General features: G+C 37.8%; 1 protein-coding gene across 4 annotated transcripts in view; it reads right to left on the bottom strand.

Annotated features, from left to right (window-relative positions):
- Positions 1-26158, bottom strand: part of wscd2 (WSC domain containing 2) — a 32568-nt gene extending 6410 nt beyond the window's left edge. For 2 of the 4 annotated variants that reach the window (XR_013787988.1, XM_079480958.1), the window contains exons 1-4: positions 25677-26158; positions 6038-6152; positions 4095-4948; positions 313-427 (exon numbers count right to left, since the gene is read on the bottom strand). Coding sequence is in view for 2 of the 4 variants with exons in the window: in XM_079480958.1 (XP_079337084.1) it covers positions 313-427; positions 4095-4491 (512 nt within the window). In the remaining 2 variants the exon portion in view is untranslated. Of the gene's footprint in view, positions 1-312; positions 428-4094; positions 4949-6037; positions 6153-19558; positions 19677-25676 lie in introns of those variants that run through there. The other 2 variants (XM_079480959.1, XR_013787989.1) reach the window with 2 other exon arrangements.

The following is a 26158-nucleotide window of genomic DNA, read 5'->3' as shown; positions in this document are numbered from 1 at the left end:
ATGTTTTGTATAACTTTTAATAGCCATTTTATGTGACTAAAATAAATAGTGACATTTTTCCTGGTATGAAATCTGAAATACCTTCTGACTCCGTTAATGAGGGAAACAGGATGTGGGGAATAACATTAGCGAACAAGTGTCATATTAGTAATGTTTGTCGCTTTAGGGACGTCAACTCTTAGCGTGGGAGAGATTACATGTATATGACTCACTGTATGTGTGCGTTTGTGCATGATAACGTGGGTCTGAGTGGTTATCGGCCTACTTGTGTGTATTGATGCACATTAAGATGAAAAGTTTCAGCACACGTACCTCTCTGCACAGTTGTCCTGGCAACGGAAGACAGTCATTTTTTTGTAGTCAAAAAAGGACACGCCTCGGAGCGCACGCTTCTGCGTGTCATCCACGTAGCAGCCGATGTATTTAGCTACAAGGGGAGGGACATCAAAAATATTACATTTACATCAGGTAGAACATACTCAAAGGAACTTGCGAAGGTGGGAAAAACAACAACCAAACGAAAACACAGAGAAATGGAAAATTGATGAATAATTAATTCACAAACTAATGAAATGAATTCAAATGACATTTCACATCCTGTTGGTCAATGACGTTAATACAGGACACATTTTTAAAGTGACCATAGACAGTGTGCACTTCAACAGCACGCTCTGGCGTTTCTAATTTGGAAAAACAGTGCTTTCTAGAGGCCAACAAATGAAACTACATCCAAACGGTTTAATTTAGCTTCACTGTCTAGCTTTTAGCAATGAAATTAAAGACACCTTTTTATATTTAATTTTATTATGTTATATTATATTATATTGTACTTATGTCCCTCATAGTGTTCTCATAGTAGTCTATTGTAGGGGCAATATTTATTGTTATATTAAACAAAGGGGGTAACATTTTTATTGTATTATAATCTGTAAATTGCTTTAGTAAAAATAAATTGAAACCTGAAACATTCCTTAAAAACGACTTCAAACATCAAACTACACCCAGTGTTAACTCCATATTGGAGGAATGCTGGTGACATAAGACATTACAAAACACGCATAATTCAGTTACAGCTACATTGTTCTGGCATTTGTTCCCTAATATATTTACACTCGGATGCGGATCATCTGCTCCATCAATCTTAATCTTTTGTGACACGCAATACCTTTTGCATGACATCAGTCTTTCTCCATAATCTCACATATCCCCATTAGGATTTAATGTCTTTTCGTAGCCGAGATGGGCTGCCGAAGGGTTTAGCGCGTCTTATACACACCCTGACCAGTATAACATTTTGGTAATTGCAATTGTCTAAAAAGCAGCAAGCAGGATCACGAGTTAATCGTACTGGCAGACACAGAGGGCAAGCTCACTAATCTGCTTTATCAACAAGTCAGGCTCCGTTCACTCAGCACTGTATTGGCATTCTGTGAAGCAGCTAAGTGCAAGGATGACAAATCTCACTCACAGCATGACTACGGAGATAATGATGCTGTGGTGTACCTCACATGGTGTGCCGTCTGTGTTCTGGATGTATGAAAGATAATGAACAGGGGTGATTTTAGAGCTTGTAATTATCCAGGAGTGGATTTCAAATTTAAAAGTATATTGCGGCCTAAAAAACTGTATTACTGTTTAACAAGAGGGAAGACTTTTTATATTTATTCTTCTAAACTTAAACACTTAAATGGTTCATTTTAAGGTTTCCCAGACAGGGTTTAAGACTAGTCCCAGACTAGATGCACACCAGTAATGTTTTTATAAGGTATGTTCTTTTACTTTAATATCCTAATTTAACTAAAGCCTAGTCCTGGTTTAAACTAATCCCCATGCAGGAATATTTAATTTGGTAATGTTGTTAATGAGTGTGTGTCCAGAAGAGGGCAGAGTTGAGACAAGGTCTGTACGTTGATAATTTAAGATGAGGAAGTGTGTTGACCTGTAAAGAGGATCTTTTCTCTCTCTTTCGCTGCGTGAATGTGTTTTTTTGTGTGTGTTGTCATACGTTTTGAGAGTATCAGAACAATTTAAAATAGTAAGTCGTAGTATGATAAAGGTTTTTGTCAAATGAGCCATTTAACTTTGGTGCAGCAATGTGTATCACAGTATGTTTTTCTCTCTGAATGAACACATAAGATGATGTAATTGAGTTTTTATACGAAATACTGAGTGTCAGACTTCAGACATTACACAGTTACGTGTTGGCACTCTGGCGCATTTGGTATTAGATATTGCACGGAGAAGGATGTTGCAGGGCTGAGCTTCTTCCTGTTTTTTTACTTCCTCTGAGATTAAATGTGTAGCTACAAATTTACAGCCTATTCAGATGTTGCTTTCAAAATCATGGAACATACTGTATGACTGTCAAAAGTAAATCAAGCTGAGTTTAACTAGGGATCCGGAGGGATACGCTTGAGAACCATCTGTTCTCGCCTCTGAAACCTCGATATGGATGAAGGTAATGACCCGAGACTTACATACAGTCCACTAATTGGCTTTCACTTACCTTTTTGTGGGCTTTTATGAAACTATAGCAAGCACCTTATGAAACCATATGGACTTTATTCTGGATTTAGTCCAGAACATTTTTACAGAAAAATAAACTGTTAAGCTTTAGTGGTGCCAAATCTGGGCAGTTCTGTCAAGCATGAATGTTCAACTGGCATGAGTTTGCATTTAAATGCAAAAGAAATGATGCACACACGTGTAGACACACACATTAGGTTTATAATCTAAGCCCTCATCAAATACACTTTTCTGGAGGGTCAGATATGATGCAGGTCACATTTATATTTAATGTCCTCACCTAATGGAAGTAGATTTTATTTCAAAGATGAATGTACTTCCCTTTTATGAACAGTAATGTAAACAGGAATATGCAGTAACATTAGAAAAGGTCACATTTTTAATCTGCACAGGAGTAACCTATGACGTGCATGTGGGAATTAATTATTGAAATTAAACTTTCAATTAAAAGCATCACATTTCCACCTTTATATAATTCACCAAATTTCTTTACATCGTTTACTCGCCCTTTTTGCTGCAGAACACAAAAGATGATCATATAAAAAATCTTGGTAACCAAACAACATTGGCCCCCTTTGACTTCCACTGTAGGGACACAAAACCACTAACAAAATATCTCAAAATATTTTTCTTCTTTGTGTTACACAGAAGGACATAAGGGTAAATCCATTAATTTTCCATTTGCGAATAAAATTTCCAGATTGAACAAAATGTGTTGTGCCTATATGCTGCAGTAAGCAACACCTATTATAAGATTAGTAATGGCTATAAAGTACACACAGAAATGCATGTGGGGGGATTTTCATAGATATAGACTAGTGATTTTTATACTGTACAAACAGTATATTCCATCCCCTCAACCTACTCCTAAACCTAACACTCTCACAAACCTAACTGCAGTTTTACTTTTTGTGTAATTTTTTGATTTTGTTTATTTTCAGATAAACATCATTTGGTTTGATTTACAAGCTGTTTTCTCAAAAGCACCAAAAATGTCCCCACAAGGTCGAACAACGGTTCTTCTATCTTAGATATGGTACCCACATTGTAGGGTTTACCAGAACCACAGACACACACACACACACACACACACACACATTCATTATTTACTTAAGCAATCAGGAAAAGGCCACTCCAATTCTTCAAAACTTCAAAGACAGAGGCAGATTGCCACACTACACCGACTCAACCACCAATTGAACCATTCTGTTGTGATCTTGGAAAGCCATTGAATTCGTAACAATCAGTGTGTTTATGTATCTTGAAATTATGTATCACTCAGTTATGATTCCCTATTCTGTAATTATGTTTAGAACTGTGCTTTGGTTTGTGTCATTAAATGAAAACAATCTTTTTTACTACATATGTCATCTGGTGTTAATACCCTGTGAACATTTTTTTTTCATTGTTTCCTTGTGGATGCTTATAACTACCATGTAATGCTGTGTGTATGCCTTGTATGTTTATCATGGTTTCTTACTGCTTTGCTAAATTGATAACAAAAAATACATCAAGCTGACCCCCAAAAATGCACTTAAACAGAAGTGTAACGGTGAATAAGTTCCTACCTCTCCCATCATCCATCTCTTTGGTTGTTCTTCCTTTGGCTCCATGATTCCAGCTTCCTTTGGTGGCATGATCTCCTCGCCCTGCCCACTCTGGTGCCTCCTGCACCCCATTTTCCTTCATCCAAGGTGGCCCAAATCTCCGGGGGGCTCTCCGTGTCTCCTTAAACACCCTCCCTATGATTCCCAAACCGTTAGAGGTAGGGCTCGCACCACCTGCTCCGCCTTCAGATATAACTGGGTCACGGCCGCTCACAGAACCGCTGGTGGTAGAATCGCTTGAGAAGCCAGAGTGAAGAAAAACAAGGCTGCCAGCGGTGAGGTAGAGGATGATGAAGGAGAAAAAGCGCACCGGCTTGCGGCGGAAATAACGATGGATCTTCAGCAGAGTTCTGGCCATGACGGGCTCGCCAGCCACACGCACTGGCCTTCGACGTTACACAGAAACATATAAAATGAGAGACAGCGATGTCCTTGTAAAACGTTTTTTTTTTTACAATGAGCTTCTTTAAATCCCTCAGAAGTATTCCTCAACGTAGGAACAATATATATAAAACTTTACACAGAACACTTGTTTTAATCATTTCTTCATCTGTTCAAAAGTCTAAAGCAGTCTCCAGACCTCCTCTTCAGCAGTCTACAGAAATGTGTTGGGTTTCCAAGAGGCAGGGACGGAAGAGAGCGGTGCCATTGCAGAGGCCATGTTGAGAAAGACGAGTGGCAGTGAAGAGTGAAAGATGATATTGCCGTGGCGATGCTTTCACTCCTGTTATCAGACTCTCGCTCTCCCGAGGCCTTGTTTCCCACCAAGCTGTCTGTCAATCAAAAGCCGTGCTGATTCACTCCCGACTCACAGACTGTAAACCAAAAAACGACACAGATACTGAACAAGGACTAAATACTGGTGCAGTTTCTAAGCAAAGAACAACTCTATTTGTGCTAAAAAGCAGGTGTTTTTATAAGAAATCTCCAAACACAGTAGTACTATAGGTTACATTTATGCGATAATATATCTATGTTTTTTGTCTTATCACACAATTTACTCTACAAACCATTAAAGCTATAGAGTAGCACAATTGTAACTGGGAATTATGTTGAAAATAAAAATATCTCAAATAAATAAGTTGCCACGCTATAGAATTTGCAAAAGCATATTCTTGGCATTTTATCATTCAGGTTCTTGGGGTCTTAAAGATGATCAGAAACATTTTAGTCAAGTGTACAGTTAAAACGCTGGTCTCCTTCTGAAACCTTGTTTCTTCAAATTTCATGATTAACATTTTTTGGCATAAATGATCACTATTGGTCACCCTTTATGTTTGTCAGTTTTTTGCAGATATCTAACCAATCACAACTATTAAAAAGTGCTTGTCAACTTTGACATCACAGTAGGCGATTAAATCCTTTAGAAAGTGCAGTGTTTTTTCCATTTCCTGAGAATTTGGAGGTACAAGGTTCTGAAAGGACAGTGTTGATAAATATCCTAAGATGCGCTTATTTGAGATGTTTTCCAAAGAAAAACACATTTGCCGTTCTTCCCGTTGCAATCACAACCACTACTCTTATTTAAAGACAAATTCTCTAAAAACAAATCTTACACAATTTTCAAGTCAAGTTATTTATTTTATATTATGTTTAAAAATGTTGAGAGGTGGAATTTCAGAAATATTTAAAGAAAAACAAACCAATACAAAATACAGAAAAGTATAGGCTAATTTAATTAATAAGTTCATGTCTGAGCCGAAATGAATTCTGTTTCCCCACTATCAAAGACCCCAGTGTCTACAGTGGGCAAATACAATCGGCCGGAGTGTTTAAACCAAGACTCATATTCAGTCTCCTTCTCGGGGTAATGGAATTTTCCAAACTACAGAGTGTGCGTGAGTGTGCATGTGAAAGAGAGTGTGTGTGTGTTTGGACATACAAGCACCCAATGTCACCGTTACCTGACCCCTGGACTTCCACCTGCCGCAGTCAGAGCGGAGTCGGGCTGATGTTATCGAGACAACATTCTACACCGGCAGCACACAGGGCTCATTCAGTGCAGATATAGCTCAACACCTATGAGGTAGGCAAGACGGTAGAGAAAGAGAAGGAAAAATCATTAAAATTCATGTTGATTGCCAGTGTGTCAAAGATTTTATTTGCAAGCTCTTTTATTTGCTCTGGACACATGTTTTATAACTCTGTGGAACCTAGTCTTTAAAATGTGCTTGTAAATCTGCGTGTGTGGGCAAGAGGGGTTTTCTTGTGGTATAACTCTATTTCGGCGTCTATTTGTTTGATTTAGTATCGTAAAAGCCCAAAGAACACTAAAGGCTCTTAGATAAACATTTCAAACCCCCAAAACGACAATTACAATTTAAATAAACAAAAAGTCTTCAGTGTTTGAAACATTGCGGCATCTAACCAACGGCTCATTCCACGCCTCCCTTTCGAAGCACTATGGTGGCTAACACAGGATTAAGATTTCCGATTCTTTGCCGAAGGAGATAACAAATTTACGTATGTATGTAGATAGAAATAAATCATTCTAAGCTAATAAAAACATAACGCTTCATTATGTAAGGTCTTTTTACCTCTGAAGACACACATAGTCATGTATATTATATTGCATTTCTGTCAATAGATCACACATAGATTACACACAGCACCTCAATTCAAGCTAAATATTTAGCATAATCTGTTTTTCATTTTTATATATTTTTTAAATCTAATACAATAAAATTGAAGATGTTAAATGTTTTATATACATCCCTTTGGGCCCATTATACTGTATGAAGCTGGCTTCATTTAACAACAATTTATACTGCTTTCAGCAAACATTGAATTCGGATGACATCAGATTACAATAATCCTTTAATTATTTTTTTACTAAAAACACCAAATAAACCTATGAATATTCTGTAAGAGAAAATTATGAGCAGCAATGTCAGAATTCATCTTGGCTGCTTCAGCTAAGGGTCGTAACCTCAGTTTATGTTCCACAGGACATTCCATAAATACTTATTCCATTACTGCTGGTGACCAAAGCCACTGAACACTGAACACACTGAACAAGAGTGCCCTGTGTATGCTCTACTGTAAACACAAAATACCACCGCTTCTGTGAGACATCCCCTTTGCCACGCCTCTCTGAAACGTGCAGATTTTTTACAAAGCTCATCACTCTGAAAAACGAGGTGTGCTATGATTGGCCAGTTAACCAGTGCGTAGTGATTGGTCTAATACTGCAAGCGTGTGACAGAAATGTAACACCTCTTACCATATTTGGAACATCCGGTTTGTTGACAATTTGTGTCATGCTTACAGTTACAAAAACCCCACGTAAGAGTTGCAGACCAATGAAGATCAATATTTGGGACACAGGTATTTTTGTAGGTTAGGGTTAGGCATTACAGTCGATCTTCTATTCTGTGTGCTGGAAGAACTTTAACAAAAACATTTCCCAGTCCCCGCCAATTTACGAGCCAGACCCCTGTAGTGTGTAAAGAATGACAGCATCAGCTTCCACATAAATAGTGCCATGACCCCTGAACCACAGGGGCTCTTCTTGCTCTCTGTCCTGTTCTGCCTCCTGTTTTCTTTGAAAAACTAGATGATTTTTCATTTTTGTTTGAACTATTCCTTTAACATTTCATCTCCGGACTGCTGCGCCATAACCTGTTTTGGCAATAAAGTCGACCTCACCTTGCCAGCCTTTTTAATTAGAGACATGTCTGATCTCTTAGCATGTGTCCTTACTGGCTCGATGCCCAACTGCAATTAATTACTAGTGTGCCATCTTAAACAATTTCTCAGTGAGAATCTGCAGGGATTTCCTCTCCTCAATTTGATCCTGCTGTCTGTGTTGTTTATAAGCCACTTAAGACCATTTTCTTGAGTATAGCAGGTGAGCGGTGAGGTGGTTTATTGGAGACCTCTTGGAGATCTTGGTGTCTCCGACTCCAAACACTCGTATATACGCTGAATCTTTCCCCATGAGCTTATATGGGCACAGAGAGTAGAGATGTGGTCTGTAAGCTACTGTAGCTGTCATCTTAAAAATAACAACACTCATACTCTGTGTATCTGGTTTGGTTTCCATTTCACAGGTAATAGATTTTTGGGGGGATATGTCTGCTACATTGTTGCAACAGATTGTCTTAACCCTTTGCATTTGTTTAGTTGCACTACTCAGATTGCCTTCCACAGATAGCCTTAGTGAAATTATGAAATGGCAAGAATACATAGCAAGAAATAAATATATTGTTGATGCAAAATACCCTTCGTAGAGGATATGGGACATACAGACAAAGATACAAATAACATGAAACAACATTTCACAAGATCAGACTGCAAAATAGGACAATACCTGATTTGAGAACACCTAATTTGTCCTTTGCTCTCTATCCTAGTGAAACTGAGCAACGCTTTCATAAAACGTCTAACCCCAGAATCTGCTAATCATAGAATCATTTTTCTTCATGTTCTACACAAAAAACAATAAGTGCATTAAGAAGCTTAAACCGAGGGATTGGAGAGAAGTGCCTCATTGTAATCTTTATATTACACAGTCCATTACCCTCAATCCTCATGCTTTTATTCGTTTGCGGAGAAAGAGAGATTGAGAGAGAACAAAGAAAAAAGAATAATCTCTTTACATGTTTGCTGCACAATGTCCCCGATTTTGTGCATGATATTCTGCTTGTAAAGCGGTATATTTGGGCATGTTTATGTTTTCTCATTTGTCCTCAAAGAGAGTTTATTAGAGAGAATATTAATATGACATAGGATCATTTCTTTTAAAAGAGCACACACCTTAACAGGACAAACAATGGCAAAAACGACTATGAACACCTAAATAATTTTTAAGAGACATGAAACTCAGAACGCATACAGGTATGTAACCCATGCTGGCTGCAAAATAAATAATGACGATGCTCATTAAGCCGATAAGAAATAAAAAAGCTCATCTTTCATAGCAAGCGGTACAGGCCTAAAAATCGTCTCTTTTAAAGTACTTTATTTTCAGTCTGTACAGAATTGAGTTGTGTCTGAGAGCTTAAACGCTGAGGACAAAGTGCTCTATTCAGCTTATAACTGCGCTCTTCTCATAAGTCTGCTGTATGCTCATTGTTCATTCCAATGCTTTTGATGTTTCTCAAGGATTCAGATTCCTAGTCTAAATAATAAAGAACTCTTGCTGGGTACAATGCATCATTGTATATTCAGATAGCACATATTATATCCAAGAAACCGAAGTCATGTCATTCAATTGGCTTGCAGAATTGAATATACTGGTACAGTAATATGCTTATTTTATAGATTTACTATGATTAAAGATTTAATGAGATTTAATTTAGTCTCTTGCTCACTTTAGCTAAAAATGAAAACAGAAGAACTTGTCCAATGTTAGCTATAACAACAAACACGTGAATCTTCTAGATATTGTGACCAACGACATACAGTATTTGGTTCTGTAATCGGATTTTTTCGCAATTAAGTTATTCTTGTCCAAAAAATTATAAGGTAAGATGCACATAATGCTATTTAAAAGTATACAAAATTACTCAAATGCGCTAAGCTAGCGATAATTGAAGTTCATAGCATGTTTCTCTATGTGAATCAGAATCAGAAGGAGCTTTATAACCAAGTATGTTTACATACACAAGGAATTTGACTTGGCGGCAGGAGCTTAGTGCAGAAGAAAGTGTACACATGGTGCAAACATAGATGAGGGATACATATATAATGAGAGAAAAACAACATATAATATTGTGTAAATGAATATGTGTTGTTTGCAGGTTTATTGTATTGTTTCTTACAATGTACAGTTTCCAGATGCTATGTGCAATGTGCAAGTCTGACATGTGATGTACAGTGGGTTTTGAGGTTGCATATATTTACAAGAATCTAATATACCTGATGTTAAAGGTCCAGTGTATGACATTTTGCGACATCTAGTGGTGAGGTTGCGAATAGCAACCAATGGCTCACTCCACCTCTCCCCCTCCCTTTCAAAGCACTTTCAAAGAATAAGATGTGTGCCACTTTTTTGCCGAAGGAGATAACGTGTTTGTGAAAGTGCGTTGTAAAGAACAGTAGCTCAGTTCGAGCTACTGTAGAAAAAACATGGCAGATTCCATGCCAGGGGACTCGCAATGTATGTAAATAGAAATAGCTTATTTGGAGTAAATCAAAACATAACACTTCATTATGTAAGTTCTTTTTGCACCTCTTAACACACAGTTATGCATATTACATTGCGTTTATGTCAATAGATCCTCCAAAAAATTACACAACTAGCATATACAACTAGCAATAGCTAGACCTCAAAAATAACTGACCTGAAATTCTCTCATGCCATTTCAATCAGGATAATGAGGTTGTGGCCATTGAACTGATTAGATATTTTGTTTTTACTCTCATTAAAACACATAATATTTATTGAAGCACCGCATGAAGGTTTTATGATGATTGCTTCGGTTTTTTAAACAAACTCATATTCCTATAATTCCGCAATGCATTTGGCTCCTTGAGCAAACATTGTTTTCATTATGGAGATCGATGCAAACAGAATGTGTACTAAATATGGACATATAGAGATAAGACAAACAGTTAACCCAAGACGCACTCTACTCCATCTCAGTCTCACGCTTTCCTGTGTCACCTTTGGTCAACAGCGCCATTAATTAACTTCCAGTAACAGTCTATTTTTCCACCCTGTAGTCAAGCTGGAATTATTTTTTACTTATCCTTCCTGCAAGGAGTGTGGCTCTCCCTTCCTGGACGAGGCTTCCATATAACAGCAATTTCCTTTTCTCCACCTCCAAAATATGATCTCTCTCAATAAACCTCCTGCATTACTGATGTTAAACAAAAGCTCACTAGAGAATCATTTATCCGTGATGTTTTAGCATTAAATTCTCATGCCCTGGAGACAAAGACATATCTTAAATCAAAGCAAAGAGCAAAGATTAAAAAGCACACGCACATACCCGGCCTCTTCAATCTGCCATTCGCTGACCTCTGCATATCAGTCAGAGAAGAGGGCAGAGATTATTTTTTCTTTTTGAGGCTGGCCAGAGGATGGATTGTCTTATCTGGATGTCAGTCAAACCTCCACCAACAGATTCTTGACATAACACAAGAACAATACGATGCATAGCTGCCTTCAGTTAAACTAAAACAATTTGAGTTGTGTACAATAGGTTCAACTCAAAATTACGCTTTCATAATCATTACATACACACAAATGTTAAATATGTTGTAGACGTTACAGTAAATGATAGTGAGACATAGTATAATCCTGTCTGTTATTTGCAGTTAGTCTAGACTTATTCCTCTCTACAGGTCAACACAATCCTGGACTTCTAGCAGGTATTAAATGAATCCTTAACCTAATCCATATTCAAAGATACATTCTCCTTCATTCTCCCAAACGTCACCTTGCTCACTATATGCCTGTTATACACCTCCATTTTCAGTACATTATATTTACAAGAATCTAATATACCAGATGTTCCAAAGTAGAAAGTCAAATATTATTTGTTAACTTCAGCTATTTGAAATGTTATCGCAAATAAACACAGAGCTAATGATAACTCCACAAGTCATAAAATAGTTTTCTTCTTCATGAATTTATCACCAATTTCCCACTGCAGCTTTCTCACGCTCCTTACATAAGGGCTGATTGTCTTATTTATATTTTCTCGCCTCCCACCTAAAGTATTTCCTTGCCCATTTTCTTTTTCCATAGAAGGGAAAGAAAGTTGAAAAGTTCAACAAATAAAGGTTCTTAAACTTTTTCATGGTGTATGGTTTCATGGAACAAGTATCTAAATGGTTGTGTTCAGTCAAGGACAACACATTAATATGTATCCTTAACCAGTGGCGGAGCCAGAGGGGGTTCCAGGGTGGCACTGAACACCCCGACAGCCAATTGGCCATTGTATTCGCTACTTCTGTTGATTGACAACTGATTCCACATAGTTGAACAAAGCTTTTTTTTGACGTTCAGCGGCAGCCCTTGCACATGACATCACCGCACACGAAAGTCAAGCGAGTCACGTGGCAGAAAAATGGAGCTCATTTTTAATAGAAGCACAAAAACAGCAATAAAATCATCTATAATAGCTTCTCGGCTTGTTCTGCGTGTAAAACGTTACACCTCTAATATTTGAAAGTAACAAATCAAAACATCGAGGGCAATAATCAGCATTAATTATTTTGTATATGTAGCATAAGTATATGTTTCATATTTATAACATCTGACATGCTGCTCTGATCCACCTCAGTTTAAAAATCGTAGCTTCATCGGAATGAGATGACAATTGAATACTTTTGTCATGTTAGCTCTGTGAACACACAAAACAAATGTGTTACGACACAGAGACCAGGTAAGTAGCTTGGTAGCGTCCTTGTTGTAAGCGTAGTGCTAACAAGACCGGTCAGTGACTGTGTGAATGCGTGGGGCTCAAGTGCAGGACGGGATGAGGTACTGATGAGTTGCAGGTGTTTGTGATCAGTACTCGGGAGATGTTGCATGTGGTGCTTGGGAGTGGGTGGAGCCTGGTGTGTCTGTGACAATATATATATATATATATATTTAAATAGTCATCCACGCACACACAAACACAAAAAAATGAACTGGAAAGGCTGCAATAGAGCAAATTTTGCACTCCCATATACACACATCCACCCACACAAAGGAACCTAGAAGTTACACAATGCCATCAAAAAGGCTTTCCATGTGTTCCCTTTATAACAAAATTGTAATGTTTGACTGTAGGCATAATGCAAAACTTGGTACTTATCAAACCAAGTTGACAAAAGATTTACAAAAAGTTGAACAAAAAATAATACTGTCAAAATCATCAAATCCTAAATCATATCTGAACAACTAGGGAATTCACAAACTACATAGAGGGCTATACTAGAACCTGGTGGTTACTCCATTACACATTCCCTTACACATGTTTTTGCTTTTTAACAACCAGAAGGCTAAACATTTTTTCATTGATTTTAATCAAAACTCTGTTTTGTAACCTAAAATAATGCATTAATTTAAAAATTTTTATTGTTTTCAGTGGGTAAAAATTGGTAATGATTATTACATAAATATTAACTAGTACAATAGAATTATTTAAAAATGCTTTAATTATTTACATTATTAAACAAAAATGTATTACAAAAAAAAGAAGTTACACTTTTAAGTAGGGGTGTGACGAAATATCGTTACACAATATCCTCACGCAATTGGCATGAGGTGTTGAGTCCGAAATTGCGACCATTTTAGGGAGCCTAAATTCAACCTGTGTGACTTCAAAATATATTCAATTAAATCTTATGTATATAGCGCTTTTCACAATGTACATTGTTCCAAGGCAGCTTTACATGGGAAAATAGAAACCGAAAAAAAAAAAGTAAAACACAGTACGTGGTGTTAATATAACAAGTTAATAATACTATTTATTATTCTAGTAAATAGTATCTAATAAATGCAGTCTCCCGGTGGTTTATTTAGCATATTTGCATTACGTGAATGCTTTGCAGAAAAGATGTGTCTTTAATCTAGATGAAATATTACATATTTCATCATTTTGTTGTGGCGTACCCTGTTTTCATTGGTGTACAGAACACAAAAAAAAGTAAGTGTGTACTGTGAGCAGAGCTACAGTTTTTGTCATCCTGCAGCCCTACTTTCCCGCCGTTTTTTAATGTAAACACGCTAGACGAACTGGTTTCAACGTTCACTTGCGTCTACAACATTTTTCGGTGGTCCCCCCTGCCAGCAGCACTTTGGGTGTGCGCGGCTGAACTGCAGCCAAAGCCGACTGTACCACAAGTACAATATAGCAATAATAAATTCAAATTACGTTATTTTAAATACATTCACAGTCAAACCTCTTCAAAAACAGATAATATGTCTCTCCCTTATGTGCAATGTAAGCATAAAACATGATATGTTTATGTAATTTTAACTGTTTCTCTGAGGTTACAGTCAGTGGAGGAAGGAAGATTGACATTGTGATATGATCGCCACCTCTGCTAACAGGAGCACTATAAAAAAGCATATAGAAAACAACAACAGCTCTTTACATTTATGCATTTGGCAGACGCACTTATCCAAAGCAACTTACATAACATTATTCTATACATTTTACATAGGTATCTGCAATCCCCTGGGGTTGAACCCACAACCTTGCGGCGTTAACACAATGCTCTTACCACTGAGCTACTTATCAGTTGAGTTTGTGACATTTTGTATTATTTACATATTGTTTATTATACATGTACATATTGTTAGCATAGTAACTATTTTAAATATAATTTTAATTTGTTTCATAAAGTACAAGTTTTATAATGACTAAAGTTATCGTGAACTCAGTTTCGTTTCTCGTCACACCCCTATTTTTAAGCATCCGAGAGGCTTAAAGACATCATTAATTGTCTTTGTTTTAAACTCTTTTTAATATTTTTTATTGGAAAATGTGTTTTGAATGAATGGGCTCTTAGTATTTCTGTATGGTAACTGAATACGAGTACTGAGTATGCTTTTCATCGCAGGGGATGAGCTCTGGATCGGCTAATCTCATTAAAACAATTGGGACAGCAGAAGGAAGGCACAGTTTGGCTCTTGATGCAGAGTGTCAGTAGAGCCGAGTGTCTCTCAAAGACATTAAAACACCTTAAGATGTGCGTGTTGTGAGAATGTCCTTGCTTCTTAGATCCCTCACCCAGCACTAAAGTTTTCATCCTTCCCTTCAGAAACCATTCTGAATATGGATAAAAAATGAGCTGAGACCGCAAGAGACAGAGATGAAGAAAATGGGCAAAAACAAGATAAAGAGCTGGTGAGACTTGAGGGGTGTGGGTTGAAGATACATCATAGAAGTGGGGGCTATTTATATATATGTTTGTAACAGTGAGATATGAGAAAAATGTTTACAGGAGGAGCGAGAGAAGAAAGGTACCTGCTTGTTCTGGGTATATGCTAAATTTACATGGGATTCTGCTGAAATGTATTAAAACATTAACAGTGGTCGATAGAAAAAAAATGTCTTTCCCTGCCGAATCAGCAACACTGAGGCATGAGTTATAATGGTATGAGGTTATGGAAACACATATGACACATTTGTACCCAAAAAATAAGTTAATATATAAAATATTTAGCTGAAAAATATATATACGTGATGATTTAATAGTGATTTATTGAAGGAATACTACACCCAAAATGAGTCATGAATTACTCCCCCCAAGTGTTCCAAACCTGTATCAATTTCTTTGTTCTGTTGATGTTTGGAAAAATGTTAGCAATACAAACACAACATACTCTCTCGTCGTACCCTCCTGTCGCTCGTCCTTTTATGCTCCCGGAGCTCCTCCGTGAGAGATGCGAGACCAGTGCAACGTGCAGCTGACACTTATAATCACTCCAACACCGGCCTCAGCCATTCCCTCACGGCTCTCGTCCCGTCTTGTTCCTTACACTTACATTTCTGGGACATGATTGACAACCATAGGAGAAATAATTAAAATATTAGTCTACGGTGACTCAGAACTGTTTGCTTTCCTAAATTCCTCAAAATATCTTCTTTTGTGTTGTCTGCTGTTTTGCAGCACCTTTTTAAAAGTCTAAGAACAGTTTTTTAAAAACGTAAACGAACGCACACAATCACGTGGACCCTCATACAACAGAACAGTATGTAGGCTAATACCCAGGACTGCCAAAAGGAGATTATCTAATTTGACCTCCCTGCAGCAAAAGTCAAGTTCTCAGACCTGTACAACACAATGGTGAAGGAAGCCATTATCATTTCCTACGCGCTTTTTGTCCTGAGCTGTGCTTATTCTGCATGTTTGTCTGAAATGGCAAAATTCCACAGTTGACAGAATAATTTCATATCGCAATCGTTTTACCCATTACCTCAACCAGACCTCTCTACCGACTCGCTGTTGACATTCCAAATGCGCCTGACAACATTATAAACTCTTTTGGTAGAGAGAGCGAATCACTTGATGATTGGTCCAAAGAAAACTCATCCTCCAGAGCTAAAATGCCTCATATCCGCGTAAGTTACGACAGAAGTTTACCAGACACACTGCCCCAGGTTTCAATTTTTGGGGGTCTACATGGAATAGATCTAAGGTGCTGTATATACAACACTGCGCTAATGCAGTTCAACAGAGTGCTACTGTTGTTTTGTATATAGTGATTTGAGTCTGAATATCTAATATTTACTGTACTTATGATTTACACAAATTACTATTTACAAAAAAAGGTCAGCTGACAGCATTTTAAAACAACAGCGAATCCATTACGCAAGCAGAATTTGTGTTAAGTCAGCACAACAGTTGAACTGTAGTTTGCTTTTGAATGCAAATCCCAGTGACATTTGCAAAAAGTGCATGCTCCGATCATTTGTTTACATTGCATTTGGTTAAGTAATGAATGATGTACAGTCAGCCAGTCCTTAAAACCTCAGCAGGGTGAAAAGTGTCTTATTTAAAAGTTCACACAGGGTTTTATTAAGTTTGTTTTGCATTAATGACCGGCAGACTGTTCATCAATACACAGCTACTCAATAAATAAATAAATGAACAAACATGAAATATTGATTCGAAAATTATTGCATTATGTGAGATGAAAGAGACACCACAGCGCCACAATAGATATAAAAGTAGCATAGTCTAGTGTTGGATATTGGTTGCCAGGGCCGACTGTCAATTCTAAAACCTTGTGATTACAAAATGTTGCATCAGATTCAAGTTTTCCAGACAGTCATTGTAATTGTTTTGTTTTCTGTTTTATTATATATTTAAAGCTGGTCTGTTCCAAATTTCAATTGTATAAGCATTTCTAGATGTATTGTGGCCATTCCAGTTCAGTGTCTGATGAATTTCTACAAAAACCAACCTCAGGAGTGACATAAAGTCATCCATCAGCAATGTGAAAGACTGACAGCACGACAAGACACATGAAAATTGTGATAAACAAAATTTGATAAACAATATTTTTATTTGAAATTTCAGAGAAATATTGTTAGTAGTTCAAAGAATGAAACAAAATGATAATTGTGTCTAAACAAATACCTGTAAATAATAAATTCAGAAAAACTCAAAATAATTTTGAAATGGTCTCTTAATATTTTTTGCGGCTGTATTTAATAAGTTGGGTCAATGAAAATTCTGTCATGTCATCATTTACTCACACTCTTGTCATTTCAAACCTGTATGATATATTTTGAAGAATGTTGGTGACCAAAACAAGTCCATACAATAGAAGTGATGTCATTGTTTGGTTACCAGCATTCTTTAGAATATCTTCTCTTGTGTTCTGCAGAAGAAGTCATTTAGGTTTGAAATGACAAGAGGGTGAGTAAATAGTGAAAGTATTTAAAATTTGTTCACTTAACTTTTCCTTTAAGTTATCTCCTTTATTACAGGTTTTTATCCATGTTTAGCAATATATTATTGGCTTATGATGAACAGAATGCCAAAACAGAGGTTGAAAACAACAGCAGGCTGTTTATCTGTCTCACTCAGTCCAGCTGTTCATCTCCCATGTGCATTCATTACACCAGGATAGGAATGAATTTAATAGAATTAAGCATTATCAGCTCAATTCCCCAGATTGAGAGTTGTACTGCTTTTTTAAATGACTTTTAAATCTAGTGGAAAATGGAGGGAATCCTTCCTCTCTCTTTAATTTACAAAGCCGTCTTATATTTCACTCTATATTTGCATATATTGTATTTCTCTAACTTGCATTCTACTGTTACCCAAAATGTGCTCCGGGCTATTCTATTTCGTTTCATTAAACTGAGTGCCATTCTTATCCATTAACTGCCATTCATTTTCATTTCGTTCAATTCCATTCCATCAGTGAAAGTTGATCTCACATTGCTGCCATTGTGGCTGGTAACTGCATCCAACATCCTTATTGGAGTGAATATTGGCCGATCCCCAGACTCTGGTGGCCCTGTGTATGGCCACCCTCTCGGGTTCACACACACCCACAAAGCCCATCCTTTGAGCCAATAGAAGAGTTCACCATTGAACAAGAACAGGTCTGTTATTCCCAGTGGGTAATTATTGCTTGCTACAAGCCTCCTGACAAGCTGAATCTTATCTCAAGACCACTGTGAGATCCCTATTATTTCCTTTCTCTTTCTCTTTCACTAGTCTCTTTCTCAGGGTCATGTGTCTCTCGCTCACACAATTGTTTCTTCATTATTCCAGGTCAGATTCAGTAGCCGGTCTAGCCTTCAATAAAGAAACAGCCATGCTGCTGAGAAGGGTATCTATTATAGGCAGTAAAACAGTGACAGATTAACCCTTTTTTTCCAGTGAATAAATGTACAGATTGGGCCAATTCATCATCACAGATCTGCCTTTTTGCAATTCAAAAGACAAGTTGATGGAAATAAAACCATTCACAGTCAATTTCTTCTGTATGTGCTAAACCAAATGGACCATAGATCCTTTTTAACCCCCCCGTTTTTTCCTAAACCTGCAATGTACGCAAATGTCAACACCCTTAAATCAAAGAGTTTAGAATACCAAGAGGCGAAACTCTGGTGCTTTTTGGGGTGAAAATGCTTTATAATTGACATGGTTTGTAGCGAGCCGAGGCTTTTGTCATCATGTTTTGTCATCATTCAAGTTGAATTTGAGCTTTTATGTTTTCTTTACAAAGCAGCTGATATTGCCATCGCGACAGCAAAATAAGAGTCGCTTTCACCCCGAAATCTCAGGGCGCTGGTGTTGCAATTGAAAGCTCCATTGAGTTTCGCCTCTTGGTATTCTATACTCTTTGCTTAAATATCTGGAGAAGTGGCTTCTTTGTTGAAAACAGATGCTGCAGTCAGCAATCTAAGGTTTATTCATTCTCAATCCTCCCCTTACTAGTCATTAAAAACGTTAAAGTTCTTTAAAGAGCGCCTATGGTCCATGGCTGAGGGTCGCTACAACTGAAACCCTACCTTTTGACGCCAAGCTACACCATCACCTTGTGTTCAAATGTTCTTTTGTCATAGCAAGAGAACTCTGATAAGCCATATGCAGGTTTCCATAACGAAGAGCAGACCAACAGATCAACCTAGAATACATCTGTGACATTCTTGCGCACCATTATAGAAGTGTCAGGCTCTTCGTGTCATTTGTGATAAAGCCTGGCCAGTGTCCCAATTATTTTGATTTTTGAAGTTGTTTGGGTTGATGCCATACCTATCACTCATTCATTATAAATAATCTTATCTTTGCTATGCGATGTTTAGCATCCCATCAAGTGCAGTAAAGTAAATAAGTTGATGGTCATTATCTCACGCTCATAGCTGAATTTATAGAATAGCTCAATTAACTTTACGGTGATGTGTTCCAATGTACTATAATTGTGATACAACATTTTAGCTTCACTGTGATTATTCTCTATTATGGCTAGTTTCCCACAGTGCTTTACCACAGTCATTAATCAAACTGACCTCAGGTTGATCATCCATGCAGTGAAATAATCAGTCATGCCTTAGACCTGCGAAGAGTTGAAGAAACTAAGACGCCAAAGCATCTGGAGTCCAGCTTTCAAACACACCCTGCTTACACCTTCATAAGAACACAAAAGAACAGTCATTCTTTACAAACCTCTGTGGGCACGGAGAACAGCTGTGTATGTTTTGGTCAGACTTAAAAACATTTATTGCTTCGAAAATAAATACTAAAAAAGGCTTTAGATCAAAACTGATCAGCCTATTAAACAATGCATTATTATGATTTATTGAATTATTATAACTTGCATTATTATCACTTTTCCAAACAGTAATAATGCACCCCGGTACCCCAAACAATCCGCTGCTAACAGATAACTGCACTGACCGGACGTTTTATTCTATTAAGGAAAATATGGCTCACCACCTGTCCGAAGAGTGATTACTTTAGTATTATTTGCTAGAAAAGCCCAGTGATGCTGGTAATCCAGTACTAATCTGAAAAGCTGACTGGGATGAATGCTGCTGTTCTGTAGCTGAACCATTCTTTAGGCTTTTCTTGTAACTGATCAAAAAAATATCAACAGATTTACAGTTTCTTTATGGGTGTAGAGCATTGTTTCTCAAACTGTGGTGTGCGTACCACTGGTACTTGACCCCTGGTGGTACGTGACACGACAGAAAATGTAAAACTCTATATATTAATTTACATTTCGTGTTTTAAAATACAATTTTAAATGTTTAATACAAGATAGATAAATATGGAATACATCTCAACCTATGTGAAATTGTAATATAGTTGTATTAATTAATCTATTTGTCTTTGGTCGATGTAACACAGATGCTTGTTGTGAGTCTCTCTCTCTATCCGATGAGCTGCGTGTATATTAAGTTTTTATGTTTATTTCTGAACCGCTGTTTAAAGCTGTTGTTATTGCTGTAAAGTGTTAATTCAACACGCGTCTGCCATCTACTTGAGGTTTAATCAATGAAGCACGGTTTGCGATTTAGTTTTGATGTGCCACTTTGACAAGAGCCACTGACGTAAAGTGCGAGTCTCTGTTTGTTATATACAGCTGTTCTCTTGATGTTTAAGTATATTTTACATCTATTTTTTAATTGATCTTATCTTCTAAATATTTTTCCACATTGTCTGTCCGACTCCTTAATATAGGTTTGTAGTCTTTCCGCAAGTCCCCGCAAAGTTAATAAATCCCCCATATAAGTAATTTACAGAGCTCTGTTTACAGTGCACTACAGAAAAGTGTTTTGTGTCCACTATAACTGCTGACTAACTTGAAGAAACATGACATGATGGCGGAATCATGACAACATGTTTTTTCCATGTTTATTCTTGGTCTTGCAGCGGAGTCATGGCATAGCCTTAGGTTTTGTGTGAGAAAGACATGGCTTTGTTTTGATTCTGACTTGCCATGTGCTTTCTCGTGTCTCGTCGGTGTTTCCCGCCCTTCTGTCTCGTTAACCTTCCCTGAGTGTTTCAGTACCCACACCTGCCCATTGTTATCTCCTTTGTTAGTTTTCCTATAAGATGCCCTCATGTCTATTGTCTTGTGCTCGTTCGTTGTACTTGTTCCCTTGGTCATGTTCAGAGTTCCCGTTGTGTTGTATGTATACTCCTGTTTAAGATTCCTAGTAGTTTTGTTTTTGCCCCCCCATGTGGGAAGTGTTTGGTTTTTGTATTTAGTTTGAGTAGTATTTTCCCCCATTGTGGGTGGTTGTTTTGTTTTATTAAAAGTCTTGTTAACCCCTTCACAAACGCTGCCTGCAATTGGGTTCTTCCACCACGTTTCATGACAGAACGAACGAGCCAATATTGAACCCAGCAGGCAGCAATGACGACACAGTCCCGGAAACCTCGTCTCCTCTGTGGCGTCCAACAAGGGAGCATGGACTTGGAAAGTTATTTGGGCAGGTTCCTGGATGCCGCAGAGGAGATGGTCCGTGGGGAGGAGGAGCTGGCGGTGCTTTTTAACGTCGGTCTCAGGGACCCTCTTTCGCCAGCGGAGATGAGATCGCTGAGGCCGTTGGAGTTTGAGGATGTGTGGAGGTGCGCCGTCGCACGCTCTGAGTTTAGGGTCTCAGGCCAACCTGGCTATTCATCTCCGCTGGCCGCAGTTCCAGAGGGTCGTGCCCTGCAGATCGGGGTTATGGGCATCACCACACCATCTGCTCCACCACCTACAGCCTCCCCACCCGCAGTCAGCTTTGGTGGCAAGCGTGGGAGACGGGAATCCTGGGGGTCCTCGTCCGAGGCCTCCAATCCCGAGCCGCCTGTTCCCTTCTCGTCATTCCTTCAGCCGGCCACCGATTCTGCGGTTGGTTGCAATTCGCAACCTTGCCACTAGATATTACTGACCGAACCTTTAAAGCCCATTCTCTGTGCCAAGTATTAACAGCAGATATTATGCTTACCTTGGCATGACTACACAAGCTTTGACAGCCAGCCATCTTTACTAAAAACATTGCTTACAGTGAGGCTCAGACCAACTCATAGACCTACTCTGATCTTCCTCAGAGCTGAATTCATCTCTCACCCCAATGCTGTGAGTCAACGAAGTGTCAAGCATAAAATGGGGATGATCAAAGAAAGATATTACACACTGGGCTCTCACACAGCTGAAAAAGATTGATTTAAGTGCATGCAATGCCTCTCTCGATCTTTGAAGGTACAAAAACAAAACTCACATTTAGTCGACACTAGCCAGTTTGGTTTGGTTTCCAGCAAGAAAATCTCACAATAAACCACCTCCAAGACCTGCACATTTATATGCAGGCCAAGAGACACATCTGCAGACATGCAATCAACTCCTGACTGCCAAGGTCAGGAGAGAGTTCAGAGATGGACAGTATGTCTTCAGCTCATACACTCTGTTGCTGATAAGAGGAAATTTAGCACATGAATGTAGTCCAGAGAAAGCAATAAAGGGTAAATCAAGGAGAAACCCAGCCCGAGCCCAGAGGACGGTCAAAATACATATTTTAATGTTACCCAGAGACAGAGAATCGAAAGACAGTGTTGAAATGTTTACATGGCTGATATTTTACTGAAGCTCTCAGAACATCTAGATTTTGGACGTTTGTTTAGATGCTCCACATTAGTGAATATTCACATGAAGAACACATGAAGAAATCTTAAAACTGTCTGTGTAAAATGCAATATAGGCATGGAAAAGCATTTACATAGCCTAATCTATTGCGTTTATGTAACTGATTATAAAGATACAGTATATAGATTATTCTATATATATAAATCCAAATGTAAGCATGCACAAATAATGCTCAAACCTTGTCAGTCTGTTAACCTACAGTATAGATTTGATGTTTGCATGCAGCTTCCTGTGTCAGAACCAGTCTAAACCCGCTAGATCACGAATATGTCTACACGCAAAATGCCATTATATTTTCAAGAATCGTGATATAAATATCAATATCATGTGAATTCTACACATATCGTAATATTGCAAACGGTTCAGCACCAAATTTAGAGTTTTGCCTTAAGAGTCACAATGGTTACAAACACTCTCTCTGCCTCCAAACTTAAATTTAAGTGCGATTCATTGACCAAATATAAGATTTACTTCATGGCATCATTTTTCTTTTATTCAGTATACAGTAGCCTATATTGTGATTTGACCGTTATTGTGAATTATTGACCATGTTATCAAACCATTTCTATAATATAATGCTAATTTATATATAATATTATAAATGCATTTTATTCACATTTGTCAATTGCTGAGACAAACTCTGTTTGTTCCACATTTGGCCCTGGACACATGGATAATGTTCAATGTGACATCTAATGTGCACTGAACAGTCACAACCCCCAGGGAAATAGTTGATTGATTTACTTTATCCGAATGCTGAACTCCAGTTTAGATTCTTACCTAACTTGCAACTTTCAGAACAGATCTTTCATGAGAGCTTTTCTGAAAATCCCTTCAGTGCTAAAAGGGTTACACCGTGCGATATAACTGCAGGTGCTTAGATCAAATTTTATAAAAAGGTCTATGTCATATTTAATATTCATTGTAACATTTCATATTAAAAAACAACTAAATGATCTATGTTAATATGTCTTATGTAAATATGAACTCTGGTTTGAAACCCAAAAAGAGCAGCCGGTTTATGTCCACATCACAGATTTTGTCAGAGAAATTTAATCACCAATTTCCCCCAGCTTCCAACAAATCTAGCGTTTTGTGTCCGATAACAAGTCACGTGGAACATAGCCTAAGATCATCTGAGTCATGTATCTCGCAGATACAAAGAATAATTAATCTCACCCTGATGATCAGATAAAAAGACCCAGCCCAGTGCACTCAGAGTCTGATACAAACAAACAGATCAACTCAACAGAGCAAAACCACTTATAAAGACTAATATTCCAGCATGGAATTAAAAATGAAATGAGTTCAAATGTGCCCATAAGGTTCTGATGTGTTCATTCACCAAAATCCCTCCAAGCTGTTTGAATATTCATGTCGTCATTTATTACCTCTATCTGTTTTACATTTACTAGTTTGGTCTGGCCTTTCTTTCAAAAATAAGAAAGAAATCTTCAGACAACCGTCATTTCAGAGATGACACATTAACAGAGAGCTCAATTTCATTATAGATGTTTTAGCACTTAGGATGGTGAGGGGAAGGCAAGGGGAGAAAGCCTTTTCAAAACCATCTTACATTTCAAATGTCCGCTGTGAAAATGAGAGATGAGTTTATAATTATCGTTTCTATTCTCCATGCACGGAATTCTGGGAATGTGGATGAATACAGGCAGAATCATAATACATTTGTTGCTTTAATACTTTAAAGCTAATTAATAAACATTATTGTTGCTTATAAGTTAAGCTGTTCAGACAACTTTGTAATGAAGGAGTCTTTCGGTTGTGTGAACAGTCTTGAGTTCTGTGTGATGTGCAAATCTGGCTCTTGTGGATATTAATACTAACTAGTAAAATACTAACCACACTATTCTAGCTTTGTATACTTTGCTAGGCTTTAATGGACTAGTTTTGATGCACTTATGTATTTTGTTGCCTATGTTGTTATAATTGCTTCCAATGTTCCCTCATCTGTAAGTCTTTGGATAAAAGCGTCTGCTAAATGACTAAATGTAAATGTAATACCAATGTTGTGTTCACAAGACACAAAGAGTCCAATTGCTCTTCCTGAACATTCCCGAGCTTGCGGAATTCAGTGCCTGATGATAAAGACCCTTAAAGAAAAACAGAGATCACACTATGGAGCACTGCCGTCAAAACAATGATCCTGTTTCAGAATCACAGACTTATAGTCTGTCATTACGTATCAACATGTTTATATAACCGCAATGGTGCAACTGAATGAGTGTCATCATTTTTACTTTGAGTTTGAAAGACGCTGATAGTAGCTGATGGTTGTATAATTTACCTAACTTTGTCATATTCTTTTTGCAAATTCCTAAAAGTGTGTTAGATAAAACACACTTCTGAAAAGATGACTGGCGAAGAAGTGATGGCAAATTCCGTTTTATACTTTCGAAAAAACAGGTTATTAAAATAGTGATAAAAGTGGCAGCAACATGTGCACTCTCTTATACGGAAGTTTGAGAACACATTGACAAAATCCAATGTGCAAATAAGGTTTTACAATTGAGAAATTGTCATATTTAAAACAAATAGCCATGCAGTGAAGAAAAAATATTTCTATGTTTTGGGGAGATTACCCCATGGGCTCTTGCCAATAACTTTTGCAATAAGTTTTTTTTCCAGTTCAAAATAAATTTACCACAACAAAAAGGGACCCTGGACCCACTTAAGAACATTGTATCTAAATTCATGTTAATTGTTCTAAGATTGAATTCATATAATTTATGATGATAATTTGCCATTAACAAAACGTATAATAGAAACATTTTCACAGGTTGTCTCAGATTTTGGACGTCCCTTTAAAAATCTTGATCTTTTTAAGGGCTAAAACATATATCTGTAACACTGCAGATGGCACGTGAACTCTGACACATTTTTATTTTTTTTGCCCAAAACGTTTTTTCAAAATCACGCCATACATTCTTTACATCTGAAACTATCCGATAGACTTAATATTGACTGCTTACCTGATGTAAGATCTCTTGGCAGAAACTGCAGAATCACTTAAACCGAATCCAATGAGTCTCGATTCACATCAAAACGCTATGCGCCTCTCTCCCCATCCACTGTGTGGTATTTCATTGAAAGAACCCGGAGATTGCGCACAATGCATACGTATGCAAACGATCGTCTAGTTGATCATTGATCAGCCTGGTTTTTCATGCCTGGCTGACTTTTCCAATCTTCGTTATTCCCGTTCAGTCCGCATTCACAGCTGCCGCAGAATTCGCACGCGCTGTTAGCGTACCGCGCTCAGAGTCGCGCACACGCGACGCGGACGCATACCCGCTATTTGACTCCTCTTCCTCTGAGGCACTGAATCGGGTCAGAGAGGAGGTGTCACTGTCCTGTTTTGATGCTGCCGGGAGACGTGTGTGTCTACTCTCACATCCTCGCGTACACGCGCGCGTCTGACATCCCTGCGGTTCACAGCAACAGCAGCAGCCGT

The sequence above is a fragment of the Barbatula barbatula genome, assembly GCF_947034865.1.
Source record: "Barbatula barbatula genome assembly, chromosome: 2".
In the NCBI taxonomy this organism is placed as follows: Eukaryota; Metazoa; Chordata; class Actinopteri; order Cypriniformes; family Nemacheilidae; genus Barbatula; species Barbatula barbatula.
The sequence above is the reverse complement of the archived record's forward strand: the minus strand, read 5'-3'. Positions and strand labels throughout refer to the sequence as shown.